At 43.0% G+C, this 14,043-nt stretch overlaps 1 protein-coding gene across 3 annotated transcripts in view; it reads left to right on the forward strand.

Annotated features, from left to right (window-relative positions):
- Nucleotides 1-2,569, forward strand: part of PDZRN4 (PDZ domain containing ring finger 4) — a 253,950-nt gene extending 251,381 nt beyond the window's left edge. For all 3 annotated transcript variants that reach the window (XM_087765330.1, XM_009466137.2, XM_087765331.1), the window contains one exon: nucleotides 465-2,569. In XM_087765330.1, the coding sequence (XP_087621456.1) occupies nucleotides 465-1,991 (1,527 nt within the window). In that variant the 3' untranslated portion in view covers nucleotides 1,992-2,569. The remainder of the gene's footprint in view (nucleotides 1-464) is intronic.
- Nucleotides 2,570-14,043: the final 11,474 nt, after the last annotated feature.

Raw genomic sequence — 14,043 nt, forward strand, 5'->3', positions numbered from 1 at the left:
AGTAGTCTTTTTGCACCTTCCTAGATTGTGCTAGTCATTTTTGATTGGCTGCTTGCTCTGTTTTTTTGAAGTGCTACCAGTACTGAAGCTTTTTCCCAAGTTTGAGAAGATTTCAGCTCCACCAGCCTCTGGCCATAATCCAGAATCAAAAACAGTGCACCATCTGGTGATCATTATCTTTAAGCATTGCAAAGAGATGGCTTAGCTAGAGAGGGAAATATTTCTTTCCAAACTTTAGAAGATATGTCACTAGTGCTGTAATTCATCTGCTTCACTCGGTATGGCCACCTCAGCATGACTCTCAGAAATGTTTAAAAGCTATAAGCAGTAGGACTGCTGTTTGGTGATCTGGTTTAGTATGGCTTAAATCAGGTCCCAGCTGTTTAAGCAAAACGGAGCTGGAAAGTATTCTCATGTAATATGGTCTGCATTTGATAATCATTTTGGTTTGCTCATTTTTTTAGCCAAAGAAGCACGAAGAGGAGGATGGCACTACAGACACCGCAACCTCATCATCCAACAATCATGAGAAGGACAGTGGGGTGGGACCTACAGATGAAAGTCTGCGTAATGACGAGAGCTCGGAGCAAGAAAATGCACCTGAGGAGCAGAACAGCGCTACCCTGCAGACCAAACAGGAGCTGGGCCACAGCCAAGACACGTTAGGAAGTGTTGAGCTCCAGTGCAATGAAAGCTTTGTGTCTGGGGAATACATTGAGTCTGATTTCATAGGAAACCCAGAGGAGGAATGTGAAAGGTTTCGGCAGCTGTTGGAACTGAAGTGCAAGATTCGAAACCACGGGGAGTACGACCTGTATTACTCGAGCAGCACAATAGAGTGCAACAGAAGAGAGCAGGATGGAGTGGAGCATGAGCTGCAGCTACTCAATGAGGAACTGAGGAACATTGAACTCGAATGTCAGAATATTATGCAAGCTCACCGGCTCCAAAAAGTGAGAGATCAGTACGGAGACATTTGGGCTTTACATGACGAAGGGTTCAGGAATTATAACACCAGCATAGATGTACAAAGAGGCAAACTGGATGACATCATGGAGCACCCTGAGAAGTCCGACAAGGACAGCTCCAGTGCCTACAACACGGCCGAAAGTTGCAGGAGCACTCCACTGACTGTGGAGCGATCCCCTGATAACTCTCTCCAGAGGATGATCAGCATAACCAACAGGAAAAACCTGAGGAGCACAATTGTGGCTAATCAGTCATCCTCAGGACAAAGCAACAGGGAGACAACCTCAGCCAAAACCAAACCCACTGAACAGAACAGTGCTGCTGAGGACGCCGTGCTGGCATCAGAAAGCTGCAAATTCACAGACCAGGAAAAGCAGAGCAGCGAGCACATTCCCTACCTGTCTCCATATCACAGCTCTTCTTACAGGTACGGGAATATACCTGCTCATGCAAAGCATTATCAAAGCTATATGCAACTGATCCAGCAGAAGTCTGCTGTGGAGTACGCCCAAAGCCAGCTCAGCCTGGTGAGCATGTGCAAAGACTCGCAGAAGTGTGCGGAACCCAAGATGGAATGGAAAGTGAAAATAAGGAGTGATGGGACGAGGTACATCACAAAGAGACCAGTTCGAGACAGAATCCTGAAGGAACGTGCCTTAAAAATTAAAGAGGAGCGCAGTGGGATGACGACAGATGATGATACGATGAGTGAGATGAAGATGGGTCGCTACTGGAGCAAGGAAGAGCGGAAGCAGCATTTGGTGCGAGCTAAGGAGCAGAGGAGGCGGCGGGAGTTCATGATGAGGAGCAGGCTGGAGTGTCTTAAGGAAAGTCCGCAGAGTGGCAGCGAGGGCAAAAAGGAAATTAACATTATTGAACTGAGTCACAAAAAGATGATGAAAAAGAGAAACAAGAAAATCTTGGACAACTGGATGACAATCCAAGAACTGATGACACATGGTGCTAAATCTCCAGATGGCACAAGAGTGCACAATGCCTTTTTATCAGTTACTACTGTATGAACGCAACTTCTTTCAGAGAGTATACTACCAGTTTAGGTAGAGTACAATTGCCTCGTTCAATGTGGCATTTTTATATATTTTGTGACTGTTTATAGTTTGACCTTTTTTGTAAGCAAAATTACCTGGTGATTTTTCATTCGTTTTTCAAATAATGGTACCTTCTTTATCTGGCAGTCTTTCTTTATCCTGCAATATATTCATATTATTCATTTGTAGAAAAAAAAAAAGAAAAAGAAAAGCAAAACAAAAAAAGTGGACAAGCCAGTTAATTTCTTAACCTAATACATATCCTGTAAGTTAAGATCTGGATTTATTTCTCTAGTTTTCTTTTTTCTACTTTAGTAACAATACAATACCAAAACGAAATGCTTTATACTGTATCCTTGGCTTAACAAGTTTTAAAGTTTTACATCTTAGATTGCATCTGTTTATAAATCGTATGCCACATCCCATCGTATAGATAGGAATGACATTTTTCCAACTACACATTGTACAGTACATTTAATCTGTAAATTGCAATTGTATTTGTCCAAGTAAAGTGTAGGTGGGCAATTCTCCTGTGTTATGTAGTGGCATTGGTCATGTAGCTGGGCAGTATGTGATAATTGTGAAGATGAAAGAGAAATAAATTATTGCTTATCCTTAAGAAAAAAAAAAAGCCAAGAGTTCTTTGATTTAAATTGAGCCTTTAAAGGATGAGTCATTTCACTATGCATGATATTTACAGCATATAGAGATTTCAAGAACACGGGATACAATTCCATAGACTAGTTCTTAGGAATTAGCTTTTCATTTTGCAGAACACATAAGAGTGAGTGGATCTTTCTGGCTTTCCCTTATCTGCTGTTATTAGTTGATTGAATGCTTCATTGATACATTACTGTGTTGTATGCTGTCAGGTAACTACTGTGGGTCCTTTCCCTGGCTGAGCTTGCTGTTGGTTCTACACATAGAAAACATAAACAGAGCATATGCCTAACTGTGAGTCAAATCTCATGCAAGAAAAACTAGCAGTGGCTGTTGCTGACATTTTCACAGAAGATGAGTTAAGGAAAAATAGAGAAGGAAAGGCAACTAAATGAGTTAAGGATTTAACTTTATTGTTGAGGAGCATCCAGGTCTTTTAGAAGAGCCCCAGTGGGAGCTGGCGGAGGCTGAGGAGCAAGGGCAGCTTGCTGCCTGGGTGCCTGATGGAGCAGGGCATTGTCTCTCTTCGTCTCTCCCGGCAGCAGAGGCGCCTCTGCTGCTGCTGGAGCATCCTCTGAGCTGCTGCTGCTGGCAGCCCAGTGAGTCACAGCAAGCTGAAATGACCAGTCCTGGGCAGTCAGTGGGGTTGAAGACTCTGCCTCATAGCCCCATTTTCGTTGTCCGTGTGCATGACTCACAGCAGTTCCTACCTGATTGAAGTGCTTTTGACAGCAGGATTAGGTGCTGAAGTCACTTGGCGTCAGGCTTTACAAGATACGCTTAAAGATGCAGAAAGGCACATTACGGTATTTCCAAATTATCCAGTTCTGGAGTTCAATCATTTCTTTTCTAACCACTTTTGGCACCAGTAGGCATTGGCAGTGCTCTCTGTATATCCAGGCATGTAAATACCATAAGAACACTGCTCCCTGAGTGCTTAGGGAAATTATGCCACTGACAGTTCACAGTTTGATAATCAGAAAATTCTCCCCACCAGACTCAGGGAAACATCGTGCTAAATCCTCACTAAACATACAGCTGTTCATGTGCAATGAAGAATACTCCCACTGTTTCCCATTAAATTAGAAAAAGCGTGGAATCGAAGGCCAGAGAGGATCACAGGGTGATACAGTACTGCTTCAAGGGGCCGTTACCAGATTGTCCCTCCAACGGAGCCAGAGAATTGTCTTTGACCAGCGTAAGTCATCTAAGAAGGTACACATTCTTCTTCTGGAGATATCCAAGCACAGAGATTTGGCTGTTTCCCTCATTGCATTCCAGTGATCACACTTGTAAAAACAGGTCTCATTCCTAATCAGAGCTCATCTGCCCTCAGCGCCAGATAATGGCTACTGTTACACCCTTCCCTGAGGCGCGGTACTTACTATTTTCTTCCCATTATTAAATCATGACTCAGAGCTCCTCTCAAACTAACTGTTATGACACCCAAATTCATAGAACAACCTGAATCTTCAGAAAATGTGATGTCATTATTTCATCACTGAGAAATAAAATTAGGAAAACCCATGTCTAATTAGAGAAAAGACCTCACTGGATGGAGGGGTGTATGTCTGTTAAGTAATACAGAATAATTAGAGAAACAAATAATATTTATAGAGATATGTTAATAGGCTGTAAATGGAAATGCATCCAAATCTGAGGAGCTCTGACAAAATCTAGCACGAGACAAAGAGAAGACTGAGAGGTGATAGAGCAATACTGCCAGTGGCATACTGTGGCGTGGTTTCTCGCTCGGCATATGCCTGCCAGAGCCCAGTCATCTTCTCCCTCCTTCTCCACCTGCTGGAATCGGCACGTTCCTGCCCAATCCTGAATCTGGGGGTTTTCCACCAGCCCATGGTTTTCTCTTCTTCTTTCACAACTGCAATTATTAAAAGGCATTTCCTTTCTTCCCTAAGCAGTCTTTGGGGGAAGAACGGTTGTGTTTTGCCCTGATGAAATGCCTTGATCATTTCTGCTAGCATGGAAAACAAACACGCAACCCCAGAGCGGGGCTGTGAGGCCGCCCGGGATGGCGATGCAGAAGGGCTGAATGGCAGGCGAGTGTTTCACTGCTCTCGGCTGGTTTCTCTGCAGGGCAGGACTTGGCGTTGTGCTCCCTGATCCCAGCAGTTCTTTATCAGTGAAATCCAAGGCTGACATCCCACATGCTGTTTATTCCTGCGCATACTTTTTTTCCAAATGTCATAATTTTTAATGAGAAAAATAACATTTTAGCACCAAGGCGAATTAAAAGAGAAGAAACAAAATACATTTCATGTTGTCAGAAATCTTTACAGAAAAAAGACTTGTCTGTTGTGAGAACTATTTTTTTTTCCATAGGAACATAAAAATAAAACGTAAAAATAAAAATGCTTTCCAACTGGAACAAGACAAGATCTTGCTTAAGACGGTTGCTTGCAGCTCTGAGATAAAGAGCTGCGTAGGTGTGTTATCATGGCCACATCACTGCTGGGGAAGGACTTAATGTCCCACTCATCCTTCCCCCAACCCTGGTACCCAGCTGAGACCAGTGGGAGGTAGTTTTTCCTATGAAGCCAGCAAGACAGCCTTGTAAAAAGAGTTATCTTGTGTCACTTGACAACTGTATTGCCAGCTGATTTAGGAGCATTGCTCACCATAAGTAAGGTTAAAATCTGTGGCATCCCTGGATCTTCCTCTCCAATGTAAGTATCCTTAAAGGGAAAATTATATTTTTGGTATGATCGTGACAATAAACTAAACCTACTGCATCAGATTACGTTTTTCAAAAGAAAGAAACTGATAACACTATCTGAATTGAACGAGAGCAATCAGAGATGACATCTAGTCTGTGCTTAATGCGTTGCCCTGTAAGAGGGCTACAAGGATCTCGGAAGAGATGATACAGCAACTTTAGCATTATGCTTTCTGAACTTGTGGGGATTGAATTATTCATTAATATCATGATGCTTGACTTTTTCCTTTTTTTATTTAACTAATGTTCGTTTCCAACCCCCATTTCTTGGTACAAATCATAGAAGAGCACCCTTGGTGCATGACATGGCTTCGGTGCTAAAATACTTCCTGACTCAAGGCTGGAATTACTCCAGGTTTTGTTTTACTTGGGTTCTTAACCTTTAAGCTGCTAATCACAAACATGTATGTGCTAAGTGCTCTATTAATATCCATTTTATGGACCTACTGCTTTTTCAGATCATTAAATGCTCTTGCGGAGCCAGGATAAAATGAACGTGATGGGGACTGGCATTCGGCTAAAGCAAAACAGAGCAGCTGTCATAAACCTGGTGGTGTTACTCACTGGGAGAGGCTGGCTGGCTAATGCCTGCTGCAGGAGAAAGGGTATTGCAGAGGGATCAGGTTTTTTCTTTAAATGCCTTTGCTCTGAAGCATGTTTTTTTGTTTAAAGAAGAGCATTCCCCTTGAATGGCTATTGCTGCATTTGTGAGGCTAAGCGCTTTGCTCTGGTCCTTTAGTAACAGATAACTGCACCATGGGTAGATTTTGCCCAGGTTTTCAGATGTCATTAATCTTGCCCTAATGTCAGCTCCTACATGGATAACTGACTGGCTTTGGGTGGCACCTCTGAGACGAGGCGCAACCCAGGGATTTGGGATGCATGCGGCAAGGCAGCCAGCCCGAGTGTCGTCCCTGGGCCCTTCTCGGGAGTGAGCGGGTTCCTGTCCTCCTGGAGAGAGGGTCCAGCTCTTGCTGCGAGAGCCTTCAGCTACATGCAGCTTTCCCTGCTCCTGACGATTATGCATCTTGACTTCCTTGGCCCAGCTCATCTGGTTCTGAGCCAGGAAAAAATGGCATTTGTGTAGCGGTTCAAAACATTGATACCAGTGAGGTTAAGAAGTGGAATTATTCTGCCGTAAAGATTGCTTACATGGTGAAGACTACTTGACAAACAAAAACTGTTTGGCCAGTGAGCCACGTTAGACAGATATTTAGAAATACACTTTTTTTTTTTTCTTTCATTATTTACAAACAAGATGAAGTAGCTCAAAGGAAGGGATTGTCTCATAATACCATCCTCAGTGTGGTAGCTGTGGGTAGTGGGGGTGAGCTACAGGCATGATGGTGACTACTGATACGAACTGTAAAGTAAAACTGACAGCTGAGTTACATCCAGATGTATGTGCTGCTTCTCACACTCACTAAACCATGGGGAGGGGCAGCACACAGGACCCAGTCCTCACTAACTAATTAGTCCGTCTCATGCCAATATTCCCTGCAGAAAGCTGCTTTCTTCAGTAAAGGTACAAGATGTCCCAAAACAGTATCTTCTGGCATCCCAAAATCCAGAAGTGACAGTGTCATCCAGGAGATCAGGGGTGTCCCAGCACGATGTGTTCTGGGATGTACTCGGGGACCACGGAAAGGCCATCGGCAATGTTTCACAGAGAAAATGTATGCCTCCTCCCACTCCAGACTAGTTCATGGTTTAGGTATGAGCTTCTAACCTTTTTTGCATTTGGATTTTAAATTTGGTTTAAAACCTGAATTTTCTGGCTCTGTAAGCTCATCTTGCACTTTTGAGTGTCCTTCCTTCCTCCTTCCCTTCCCTTCCCTTCCCTTCCCTTCCCTTCCCTTCCCTTCCCTTCCCTTCCCTTCCCTTCCCTTCCCTTCCCTTCCCTTCCCTTCCCTTCCCTTCCCTTCCCTTCCCTTCCCTTCCCTTCCCTTCCCTTCCCTTCCCTTCCCTTCCCTTCCCTTCCCTCCCTTCCCTTCCCTTCCTTCCTTTTTCTCTGTTTCTTTCTTTCTTCCTTTCTTCCTTTTTCTCTTTGTTTGTTTGTTTCTTTTTCTTTCTTTCTTTTTTCCTCTTTTTTAGAAGCAAAACACTTCTGAACTTGAAAGGTAATAAATATTGGAGAGGGGATATCACTAAATGAGGCAGTGTTTTCTCTCACAGATCAGCTTATCAGCACAAATGGAAACCTGTGTCTGACTGTAGGTTTCCATCTCTAGGCAGTTTTAGGTGATTTGGTTCATTTGGTCCATTCTCTATGCCACTTGAAGCTCATTCTGTCGAAGTGCTGCAAATGTCTTTGGTGACGTCTCTGTGCAGAGTGCATTTTTAAGCCTTGGAGGAACGGGAGACCTTTTAAAACTTAGGTTCCCTTGTTTGTGAGACACACAGTGATACAAAATGCATATTCACCCAAATGCTTTTATAATGAAGAGACTTGCTACAAACAGTAGATTGTGTTAATCTAATCTATGGATATATACACAAAGGAATATTTCACTTTCTGTTGAATTTTAAGGATCTCCATTGCCCAAAACTCAATTTGAGAAGTAACACATTGGTTCTACCCTTTTATAGATTTTAAACAATTCAGTCCCTAATTTTTCTGCTCATAGTCTGATGCTAAAGCAGCTTAGGAAAGTCTGGTTTGGCCTAGGAAGAAAATGGTAAGCTTCAAATATTGCAACAATGTCTGACTGTCGGTCAGTTGTTGAGATCGGGTGTTGGTCATCAACTTCATAGCTTTAATTCTTTGTCTTACTTCACTTGGAAACATCTGCACTGCAATAAGCATTGGACATACTGTGGTATTTGTTCTTCCACTACATTCCCAAAAGTGTTTAACTTATTGCTGAGTGCTAGGAGCAAATCAAAGCTGATGTCTGGCTCCAGTGACAAAAAATTGAGAGCACAGAGGATTTTAACTATGAAGTGAATACAGGAAGCTCTCATCTTGACAGTGGATAAGAAGCCAAAAGAAGAAAATTAAAATTGCATGATGAAAGATGAAAAGGGTGAAGTCAATGTTTTGACTACCGGACCTTGCAGGAGAGATATTTGAAGAAAGAATGAAATAGAAAGTTAAGTGGGCGAATATCACATAAAATTTACCACAGATCAAAATAGTACTTTTTTTGCACTTCAAAGGCAACCCTCTTATTTTCATAGGTTATTTAACCCCACTGGCAATCTCGGCAATGCATAAATATTTTTGATGGCATGCAAAGTGTCTTCTTAATGGTGTATATAGACACTATATAGTGAACAGGTTGAACAGTATAAATATTCATGTCAGCAAAGATGCTGTCAAATTCCTGACCTGTCATGGTATCAAAAATTAAAATATAAAAAGGGTATTCTGTTTTCTTGCCTCCTTGGCACCTGGCTGTATGGTCAGGGTAAAGAAATGCCTCTGGAAGATTGTGTTTTGGTTCAGGTACAGGGAATTCAAATGAAAGCTCCTCAAACTCGACAGTTTAATTTACTTCTCTTAAGCTCTTTAATACCAAACTTATCAGTTCTCTCTGTTAGGCATTAACTTGTTAAATGAGTCTTAATTATACATAAGCAGATGGAGATTTGAATTAAAATTACCTTACACTCGAGTGGCTTTAGTTCATTATAACATATCTTCCTCTTAATCATTTAGGCAGTCTCATCATCTTTCATATAGAAAGTTATTAAAGTATTCCAATTTCCATATTTCTTCAGATACATCCACTATTAAATGGCACGTAATACACATTAGTTGGTGACTTATACCATGCAATAGTTAGTGAATTATTCATGTCAGTAACAATTTTTATACTTTTATGTCATCTGTATCATTCTATTTTAAAGGGTTTATATTTACAGAATATCTCATATTTTAGCTTATCTGAGTTTTCAGAGCAAGGTTGAATGCCTCACCATTTTTGCTGGTGTGAAAAGGAATAATGTCCACTCCAGTTTTTGCACTCCCATTAACTGAGGAATGGAAGCGGATCCAAAGTGGCTCCCCCTCCCAAACAAGTGGATGTCTACTGGGAGCCTTGGAAAGGCTTGAGAAGGAGATAAAATTTCTAAAGGAAATCACAGCTATTCTCCTTGTCTTTTATCTTGCTTTAGCACTGTCATCATCTCTGGATTCTCCAACCCCAAGAAGATGCTCCTCGGGATTTGCCTGTCCTCCAAATTTGCAGGAAGGTTTTGCCTAAAAGGAGAAAATTATTGAAAGTTTTTGCAGGCCTCAGTGGGCATCACCTCACCTAACTTTAATGACCTTAAAGCTAGGATAGTAGTTAAATTAGTCATCTAGGTTAAGAGTTTAAATTAGCTCCAGGAATAGAGAGGAGACACCTCCAAAAGACAGATGATCTTCCTCTTCAGGAAAGATGATTCAGACTGGGCCTCAAACTTTTACATAGCTTTAGCTGAGTGAAAAAAGGCTGTTTTAAAGTATGTTAATGCCTTTCAAAAAAGGGATGGACAACAGGTAACTAGGCATTAAAAACTCCTTTTTTCCTGTTTTTAAAGACTCCTGAATGCATATGCTGAGAGTCATGTGTCTTTTTTAGACAGAGAGCAATTTAATCAACCTCTGCTATGTACCTCCTGGGTAAAATCAAGAAAGAATTGGACAAAAAGTGGCATTTTAGTTCCAATAAGCAATTTACAGCCATTCACAAAGGAAAGACCAGTGGGACTTTTCAAAGACAAAAGCATCCAATATTCCCTGCTAAAGGCGGTAGACTATTCTCCGCATCCCTTTAGCTAATATATTAACCAGGTATCTTCAGTGTCAAATAATGGCTCTATAATACAGAAATAACTGTGTTAGCTGGATGATGGAGAATGACAGCTCAGCCAAAAGGCTGAGTCTGCACTGGCAAACGCTGCAGCCATCATCAAGCAAAGGGACAGGTCTATGAGAGGCTTTTGCAGAAATAGGGTACTGCCATTTACATGAGCGTGTTTAGAAGGAAAATGGACTCACTGCATCCTGGGAGCCTCAGCACTTGGGCCACATGCCCATTTCAGTCCCTAGCTCCTCAGTAAGCCTTGGTGCTCTTTAGAGTGTGGATTTAACATGGTTAGTCTCAATGAATTCCAGTTTTGCTTCCTTGAGAAAGAGAGGATGCTGCTGCTTGACTTGCAGGGGAGTTATGAGAAAAAAGACCACAGCTTGTGAGGCCCTCAGGAGCTGGGGATCTTGTCTAAGGGCAATCTGTGAATTCAGTGTGAGGAGTTTCCTGCCCTTGTCATTAAAAACTGCAAAACCTAGCTTGAGTATACAGCTTATTTGAATTTTCTGTTGTTTTCCTCACATCCCCGCAAGAACTCTAAGAATTTGTAGTGTCAAGGTGAGCAGAAAAGCTCAAATGAGTTGTGAAATTAAATGCTCCTCTACTGAGATGTAAGTGCTCTAAATAAGCCTAAAGTGACCTGTAGTCCTCATTACCAAATCATCTGGCAGGAGCCTGTCATCTCCTCAGGTTGTGCAAACCGCTTGCTTCTGACGAAATGACTGCCTGCTACGTGGATCCAAATCCATGCTTGAACAAGTACAGAATTTTATTACCTTCTTAAACATACTCAAGGAAAAAACTCAAAAGTAGTGTAATCTGACTTTTCAATCACTGTTGTGGTTTAACCCCAGCCAGCAACTCAGCACCACACAGCCACTCGCTCACTCCTCCCTGGTGGGATGGGGGAGCAAATCAGAAGAGTAAAAGTGAGAAAACTCGTGGATTGAGATAAAGACAGTTTAATAGGTAAAGCAAAAGCCACACACACAAGCAAAGCAAAACAAGAAATTCATTCACTGCTTCCCATCGGCAGGCAGGTGTTCAGCCATCTCCAGGAAAGCAGGGCTCCATCACACGTAACGGTTACTTGGGAAGACAAACGCCATCATGCTGAACAGCCCCCCCTTCCTTCTGCTTCCCCCAGTTTATATACTAAGCATGACGCCATACGGTATGGAGTAGCCCTGTGGCCAGTCTGGGTCAGCTGTCCTGGCTGTGCCCCCTCCCAGCTTCTTGTGCACTGCCCAGAGCATGGGAAGCTGGAAAGTCCTTGACTGGTGTAAGCACTCCTTAGCAACAACTAAAACATCAGTGTGTTATCAGCATTATTCTCATCCTAAACCCAAACCACAGCGCTATACCAGCTACTAGGAAGAAAATTAACTCTATCCCAGCTGAAACCAGGACAACCACTAATGGAAAGGAAAAAGGTAAGCTTGCTTATTGTGTATGGTCTAGAAAATGTTAAGATATAAAACATCAAAGATAATGAACACCTATCACATCTCCTATAAATACACTGCCTTTATGGCCATTGGCAAAACTATTATCCAAGGCAAAATGAGCTTCTTTAACCAAATCCCTGTACAATATGGAGAGGGATGTTACTGTATTTATTTATACTCACCTTGATGGGGGGGCCATCACGGGCACAATAATCCAGGAAAGAGAAGAGGCTGCCCTTACAGCAGGAGGATCTTTTTATTAGCCCGTGAATGGCACAGCAGAAAAATGCACAAAAGGTCCCCTCTGCTTGCAGAGGAAGACCGGCAAAGCTGGCTGCACACTTTTTGTCATCCAGTCATACACCTACATGGGAGCATGGACCTGCATAGGTCCAGTGGATTGGGACTCAAGAGAGCAGCACAGTCAGCATCCAGGCAGGGAGAGCTCAACTAGATGCGTGACTCTCTGAGAATACAGGGATAGGAGCCATATAATTTCCTTAGACAGTTTTTTTCCCCCCATCCTCTGCTTAACCTCTTCATTCATGACCTGGCCAATGTAGCAGAGTGCACCCTCAGCAAGTTTGAAATGATACAAAACTGGGAAGAGTGGTGACACACCAGCTGGTTGTGCTCCCATTCAGAGGGACCTGAGGAGGCTGGAGAAATGGGCCAACAGGCATCTCCTGAAGATCAACAAGGGAAATGCCAAGCACCTGGGAAGGAATGACCCCATGCACCAATATATGCTGGGGGCCAACTGGCTGGAAAACAGCTTTGCTGAAAAGCACCTGGGTTTCCTGGTGGACACCAAGTTGAACATGAGCCAGCGATGTGCCCTGACCACATGAGTGGAGAGTGCTGTGTCCAGTCCTGGGCTCCCCCGCACCAGACAGACATACTGGACTGGGTCTAGTGAAGGGCCCCAGACATGATTCAGGGACTGGAGCACCTGTCAGAAGAGGAGAAGCTGAGACAGCTGTGACAATTCAGCCTGGGAAGAGAAGGCTCAGAGGGATCATATCAATGTGTATAAATACCTGATGCATGGCGTAAAGAAGATGGAGCCAGACCCCTCTCAGTGGAGCTCAGCAACACAATAACAGGCAGTGACCAAATATTGAAATACAGGAAAATCTGTTTAAACAGAAAAAAAAAAAAAGCTTTTTATGCTGTGGGTGGTCAAACACTGGCACAGGTTGCCCAGAGAGGTTGGGGAGTCTCCAACCTTGTAGGTATTCAAACCCTGACTAAACACATTCCCGAGCAACCTGCTCTAGCTGGCCCCTCTTTGAGCAGGGTGTTGGACGAGATGGTCTCCAGAGGTGCCTTCCAGTCCCAGCGATGCTGCGATTATGATAAATTACAAAGCACAAAGCTTGCGAGTGCAGGGGAAGCCAATGAGAGCAGATCAGTCCTGTGGGCTGTATAAGTCATCAAGTGCTTTGGCTCCTGACTGCAGCTCACAGACACAGAGCTCTTGGCACATTTTACGTATGAAATCCAGCCCGCTCCTTCCAAATGATGAAATTCAGCAGTATGCTAAAGGATACCAGCAGCACCGGTCCAGAGCGTGTGACCTCACGGACAAGCAAAGCCCATCTTCTACCAGTTCCCATCTCCATGAGGGCAGTTGGATTAAGTGCCCAAACCCACAGCCCTGGGGTTTTGGAACAAATCAATGCCTTTTCAGTTGTTTTTTTTTCCCCTCACAGGCTACCTGCAATCAGCATGTGAATGTACTGTTAACTTCTAATTGCATCATATTAGCAGTTTGACATTGCATCTTACTAATGCTTGTTTTTCCAGGATATAGTGTAGAAATATAATCACATTAACACTCTGAAAGCAAACACAGAGGTGGTATAAATTGTTAATGCAATCTTCTTTTAAGCAGCTTGTTTGAACAGTGCATTGGTGTGTGAGAAAATGCCCGCCTTTCAGTCTTTCCAAATAGCGCAGTGCTTGCAGTCCACTGCAGAATGAATGTATACATTCTGTTTAAGGTAACAGATGTTCATTTGCTGTATGTTCCCATGAGCGCCCAGTCTTTCGCCTGCATTCTGCTACCATTTGTCTGAGACCCACCTGTGAGCCAGCGCAGCAGTTTCTTAGACACAAGGTTGCCGCACTGACATGTCATGTACAAAAATGGTGGGGTTTTGTTGACGTGTATTCATGCAAGTCTTTCTCTGTTTTTCCTTCTTAGGAGTGGGACCATTAATTCTTCTGACTTGCATCATCAGACTGAAAATGGCAACCTCCGTGCAAAAATGCTGCAAAGCTGTTTGGATTCTTCAAACTCTGAAGATCAGCCTTTAAACCAACTAATTAAGTTTTCTGCTTGCTGCCATTGAAAGCCTCAGTCAGATATAATTAAAACT

Source organism: Nipponia nippon, unplaced genomic scaffold (genome assembly GCF_047370975.1).
Source record: "Nipponia nippon isolate SJK-2023a ecotype South Korea unplaced genomic scaffold, ASM4737097v1 scaffold_3, whole genome shotgun sequence".
Lineage (NCBI taxonomy): Eukaryota > Metazoa > Chordata > Aves > Pelecaniformes > Threskiornithidae > Nipponia > Nipponia nippon.